At 41.4% G+C, this 6,145-nt stretch overlaps 1 protein-coding gene across 1 annotated transcript; it reads left to right on the forward strand.

The window, feature by feature from the left end:
* Positions 1-318: 318 nt before the first annotated feature.
* Positions 319-6,142, forward strand: LOC130586888 (zinc finger CCCH domain-containing protein 11A-like; the record flags this gene model as incomplete). Its single annotated transcript, XM_057387806.1, has 12 exons — positions 319-339; positions 420-543; positions 1,153-1,350; positions 1,549-1,665; positions 2,108-2,188; positions 2,414-2,524; positions 2,814-2,879; positions 3,114-3,218; positions 3,443-3,508; positions 4,049-4,549; positions 5,288-5,361; positions 6,001-6,142. Coding segments are annotated over exons 1-12 (1,606 nt in total), but the record flags the coding sequence as incomplete, so codon positions are not given.
* Between the last annotated feature and the right edge of the window lie 3 nt (positions 6,143-6,145).

Below are 6,145 nucleotides of genomic sequence, written 5' to 3' on the forward strand. Positions count from 1 at the left end.
GGCTCTTCTGCCTGAATTTCTCCACAAAACTTTGTCCTGAGTTCTTGGAATAAAACAGGGTGGGGAGGAAAAAATATGGGAAGGAATTCATACTCTGAAAGATAGATCGAGGTGGATTTCACCAGCAATTAAAACCATTTTTCCYTCTGAATAATCCCATTATTTTGGAYTTTTGTATTAATTMAACCCCRAATCACTGTGGGACATTGTCCARMTGAGTGATAAGAAACCARATCCAGACAACATTCATTTATTYCACCCTCCAAAACCTTCTTTCTAAGCCCTGAACTATTTTTAGTGACCAAGCTGCCCTTTGGAATGACATTTCAGCCCTTCCCTGTGACCCTTTGGGGAACTGGCTCTGTTTGCACATCCGAGGGACAATTCCCTGAGCCTGAATTTCTGCTTTTTTCCCTCAGAAAAAAAGGAGTGAAATTGCCTGTTACTGGGAGAACCAGCCAGGAGGCTGCCAGAAGCACAACTGTGCTTTCCACCACACCAAAGGACGTTACGTGGACGGGCTCTTCCTACCCCCAAGCAAAAGTGAGTTTTTCACCTCCTTTTTCCTTGAAATATTCAAGAATTTGTGGTGAATATTCCTTAAAATACCGTGGAGGCTCGGGGAACTGGGGATTTATGGCTGAAGGGGAGGTTTGCAGTTACAGGAATGGACTGGAATTCTCATTTGGGAATTTTTTTTCCTGCTTTGTGCTTTGTTGTTTTTCCTTTCCCTCTCCTTTAATCGATGAGTGGTGAATATTCATAAAATCTTGGGGATTTATGGCTGAAGAGGGAAGTTTGCAGTCACAGGAATGGATTGGAATTCTGATTTGAGAGTTTGTTTTTCCTTCTCTGTGCTTTGTCATTTTTCCTTTCCCCCTCCTTTGAACCATTAATGGTGAATATTCCTCAAAATACCCTAATGGTTCATGGCTGAAGGGGAAGTTTGCAGTCGCAGGAATGGATTGGAATTCTGATTTGGGAATTTTTTTTCCTGCTCTTCATTTTCCTTTCCCTGTCCTTTAATCCATTCCTGGCTGGGCAATAAGGAACTAAATCCAGGTGTGGTCTCTTATCAACCTCCTCTTATCAAATCTCCAATGTTTTGGGGTCAAAGTTCACAATTTATGTTTGATTTTTTTTCCTTTCCAGCCACTCTTCCGAGCCCCCCCGAGGCCACAGAGGATGAGGGGAAAATGGTGCAGCTGCAACAGAACAAACTCTCAGTGCAATCCAACCCCTCCCCACAGCTCAGGGGGGTGATGAAAGTGGAAAACTCTGAAAATGTCCCCAGTCCCACCCATCCCCCCGTTGTCATCAAYGCTGCAGATGATGATGAAGATGATGATGGTGAGTGGTTTTTTAAAATTATTTCAAGTATTTCTGTTTTAAATCAATGAATAAATTACAAAGTCGGTGAAATTTTAGTGGTTTAAGCCACAGAGAAAAGTCCTAATTTTTTTATGGATTGAAATATTGGATGAACCATCTAAAAATGACAAATCTTGGCTAAATCCMTGCATTAATAATTTTATTTTTCACTTCCAGACCAGCTTTCTGAAGAAGGAGAAGAAACTAAAACCCCAGTCCAGCCACCACCCACAGAAACCCACAACGGACTGAGGGTGATTTCCACCAGGAAATCCAATTCCAGTGTGAAGCAAGGTATTCCAAGAGCTGCAGGAGAAGAATTTGACAATTAAAARCAAAATATTTATAAAATACAATAGGACAGAGAGATTCTGAATGGAATCAGTTATTTCCAGGAGCTCATTGCCACCTAATCAYGTTCCCCAAGCAGGGAAAACCCTCCTGGATTGGTTTTGTGGGACAAAATAGAGCCACAATTTGGAGTTTAAATATCTGAAATTGTACCTTTGGGTATTTTGGAAATCCATATGCAAATGATATGGGAATCTTTCATCTCTCTCCATGAATTAATGCTTAAAAATGTGGATTTTCTGCTGGAGGGTGAAAAAAAGTGCCAGTTTTCCCAAATCCCACCTGTTCTTGGTTTTTTTGAACTCCTGGGGAGTACTGACAGGGTTTATTCCCAGTATTTTGGGAAGGATCTGCCTCAATTTCCTGAACTATTCTGTGCTTCCAGATGACAACTTAAATTTTGGGATAAAAACCCTAGAAGAGATCAAATTGAAGAAACTCAAGGAAAAAGCCAAAAAACAAGGTGGTGAGTTAATATCCTTCATATCCCTCCTTTCTTACCCTTCTGCCTTCTCATCCTTGCTTTTAATCCTGATTTTCCTTGGATAATTTTCAAGAAAAGGAATTTTTTGAGGGGAATATCCTGGAAGGGACAAACTTCCATGTTTTCCTGAAAACTAGTGATCCTGCTTAGAATTTTGAGGGCAAATCTCAGGGAATTTTCTAAATTTTCTTGTGTTTTTTCATGCAGAAGGTCCTTCAGGAGTGGCTGTGGATCCTCTCCAAGCCCGGAGCATTCCCGTGCCAGAGAAGGAAAACGTCCGGACAGTGCTGAGRACTGTCACCCTCTCCTCCAAGGAAGGTAAAGATAAATCCCCAAATTCCCCATTCCTTGACTCTTAAATCAAATTAGTGATAATTAGGATAATTCAGACATTATTTAAATTTTAAAGGCTGTGGTTGTGTTGGAAAAGTTTGAAATTTGTAGGTGCTGGGTTTGTTTGGAATTAAAACTCAGGAAGTTTTATTCAAATCACTTCTCCTCCCAGTCCTTCATTGGTTCCTGTGGTTTGGCTACCAAAAAAATGTCATTTTTTGGGGATAAGAGCTGGAGTGAGGATGCTTTTTGAAGGAATTCTTCTTAATTTTAGGAGAAGATCCTGTGATCCAGCTGAATCTTCCTGACAGACTGGGGAAAAGGAAAACCCTCATAGGTGGTGAGAGCTTTTTGTGAAGTGTTGACAGCAGAAATAAATTCTGTTAGCATCTAAAAAACAAAATGTTAAAAATTAAATTATAAAAATGTGAAAGATTTAATATTAATATAAATTAATAGTTTARCATTAAAATATTGAGAAGATCAACCTGGGAGGATTCAAGTTTGGGACTGATCACTCTAAACTCTCMGACAGAGAAACGTTCTGAAAATTTTTCTTATTTTATTTCTTTAGGAGGTGGAAAAACCTTCCTTCCCCTGAGGAGGAACGTTGCTGACAGGCTGGGGAGGAAGGCAGAGCTGCAGGAAAAGGCTGACAAGGCCCCGAAGAGAGGCCCAGGTACCAAACACACCTGGATTTCACACCTTTTCTGTGTTTTCTATTCGAATTTTCTGTTCCTCCTTTCTTCTCTCAGTTCTTTTTCCATGTTGCTTGAACCTCACTGATTTGGGAATCAGCAATCTCCTCTCATTTCCAAATATCCACGCAACATTGGGATTTATGCTTTTTAAGTTTATGCATTTTAAATTTATTAATTTTAAGTTTTTCTTTCCACCCTTCAGTTCAAGTCCTGAAATCCCTGAAGGAAAGGCTGGGACAGCCCTCTGAGCAGAGCAGCACAGAGCCAGGTAATAATTGGATTTGAAATATTCCTTTTTTTTTTTTTTTAAATTCTTAACAACTTCCATACAGCCTAAAATTGTTAATTTTAAAGAATAACTGGTTCTGGTTTTCCTGAATTGGGAATTGGCTTTTTTCAGCTTGGAGAGGGAAAATTTTAGGGTAGTTTTGTTGTGGCCCAAAGGAAGCCTGCAGGAAAGGTGGAGAGGGAATATTTCTATGGGATGGAGTTCCAGGACAGGGGAAATGGCTTCAGGCTGATCAGAAATGGGTTCTGATGAGATTTTGGGAAAGAATCCTTCCCTTTGAGGGTGGGCTGGGATGGAATTCCCAGAAAATCCATGGAAGTGCCCAAAGCTGGGTTGGACAAGGCTTGGAGCACCCTGGTGTGGTGAAAAATATCCCTGGAGCACAGGGAATGCAACTGGATGATCCTTAAAGTCCCATCCTGTCCCACGGAGCCCATTCAATCCCAAATTTCCTCAGTGCTGTGAGATTTTTGAGACTTTAATTGATGCCTTTTCATTGCCGTGTTCGATTTTTGGCAGAAAAAGCCACCAAACCCATCGAGGAGATCCGGGTGAAAACCCTGGAGGAAATCCGCCTGGAAAAAGCCAACCAGAGACGAGGAGAACCCCCGGCCAAAATCCCAACAGAAAGCAGAAAAACAGACGATTCCTCCTCAGCAACAAATCAAACCCGCACCCCCACCGTTCGCATCAAATCCCTGGCGGGAGCTTTGGCAGAAAAAAACCACAAGAGAATGGGAGAGGAGAAGGAAAAAACAGAGGAATTCTCCAGCAAAGCCAAAAGTGAGGGTGATGCCAGGAAACAGAGCGGTGSCACCCCGGCTGTGCCAGGCAGGGTGCAGCTGGCAGAGCCCGGCAGAGCCAAAGCAAGCGGGGAAGTGCGGATCAAAACCCTGGAGGAGATCAAAAGGGAGAAGGCRCTGAGGATGCAGCAGAGCGGGGAGAACGTTCCTGCTGCTCCTGCACAGCCTGAGCCTGCTCTGAGGGGCAGGAAACTGCTCCGGGTCACCAAGCTCATAGGTGAGGAGGGGGGAAATCACCTTCCTTCAGGTACCTTTGGATTTTCCCTGCTGTGGGGGTTGAAAATTCCAGGCTTTGGGGTTAAAAAATCACAGATTTCCTGTGAATTTCCCGTTAATTTCCCCTGAATTTCCCGTGAATTTCCCTGAATCCTGTGATTTTCCCCTGATTTTTCCCTTGAATTTCCCCTGAATTTCCCGTAAATTTCCTCTGAATTTCCCCATAATTTCCCGTGAATTTCCCCTGAATTGTCCATGAATTTCCCACAACTTTCCCCTGAATTTCCCTTTAATTGCCCATGAATTTCCCTTGAATTTTCCATGACTTTTCCCTGAATTTCCCTTGAATTTCCCATGAATTTCCCATGAATTCCACAATCATCTGCGTTTCCCACTGGAAAAATTCATTCCTTGAGGAGCTTTGTGGCCTCAATTCCCTTCTGCATTTTTSTGCCCTGAATTTGCAGGGTGGGATCCTCCCTGTGCTGGAATCCGTTATATTCTTCTTTAGAATAATGTTTGAGAAGGATTTACCAACTTCTGAACATCAGGGCATTCAAAATCTCATCTTTAAGATTAAATAATCTGTGATGTGATTGAGAAAGGAACAAATCCTTCAGGAATTGCTTCGTGCAGCCTTCTCCTCCATCCTGTTATTAAAAATAGGGAATTAAACCCCTCAAGGTTTATTTTTTTCTGCTGTTAACCAATTTTTTAATGTTTTTTTCTTGCTTTAAAGCACCTGGAAGAGAAGAAAAAATGATTGTGGAGTTGAACAAACCTTCCCTGAAAGGTGGCTCTGCACCTGCCGAGGTGAGGACAAACATTTATACAGAAATACCTCAAATTCTTGATCAATTTGATCATAAAATCATAARTTTTCCAAACATTTTTGTCATGGTTTGTTTCCTGCTCTCTGTTCTTCCCACCTTTCCAGATTAGGGAATTGCTGCAGTAAAATCCTAAATCTTGTCACTTTTATCAGTAGGGTTCCAATAAAACGTTAAAATCCTTCCTTTTAATTAATTAATTGTAAATAATTAATTTTAATACCTGRCAATGAATAAGAACCAGAGGTTCACGGGGGAAGATTATTTTTGCTTTCGGTGACTTTTCCCTGGCAAACGTTAAAATCTGAGTATTTTATTTTTTATTTTAATCCTAAAAGCTGGAATTTTAGAGGAATTCAGGCTCTGTGGGGGAGTTTTATATTCCCTAAAAAGCATGGCTAGGCCACAGCCAGAGCCTTCTGCTCCATTAAAACTTGGGGTTTTTTTTAGAAATTCCATTTTTAAAACTGTATTTCCATAGCAAGGATCTTTAAAAAAAAAATTGGATTCCAGTGATGCCACATGGAGCAGTTTTGAAGGGATTGCCACCCGAAATTCCTTAATGAATCCATAGATTTTTATCCTAATTACCCTCCTGGGTGGGTTTTTTTTTTTCCCCCAGAATGCTGGAAATTCTGGAGTTCAGGTGAAGAGCCTGGAGGAAATCATGTGGGAGAAACGTCAGATGAAACAACGCCAGGAGGAGAAACTCCCAAAAGGAGGAGGAGCATCTGCTGGACCCATTGCAGCTGAAAAACCCGAAAAAA

The sequence above is a fragment of the Malurus melanocephalus genome, unplaced genomic scaffold (assembly GCF_030028575.1).
Source record: "Malurus melanocephalus ecotype Western Australia unplaced genomic scaffold, MMel_1.1 scaffold_1381, whole genome shotgun sequence".
Taxonomy (NCBI): Eukaryota; Metazoa; Chordata; class Aves; order Passeriformes; family Maluridae; genus Malurus; species Malurus melanocephalus.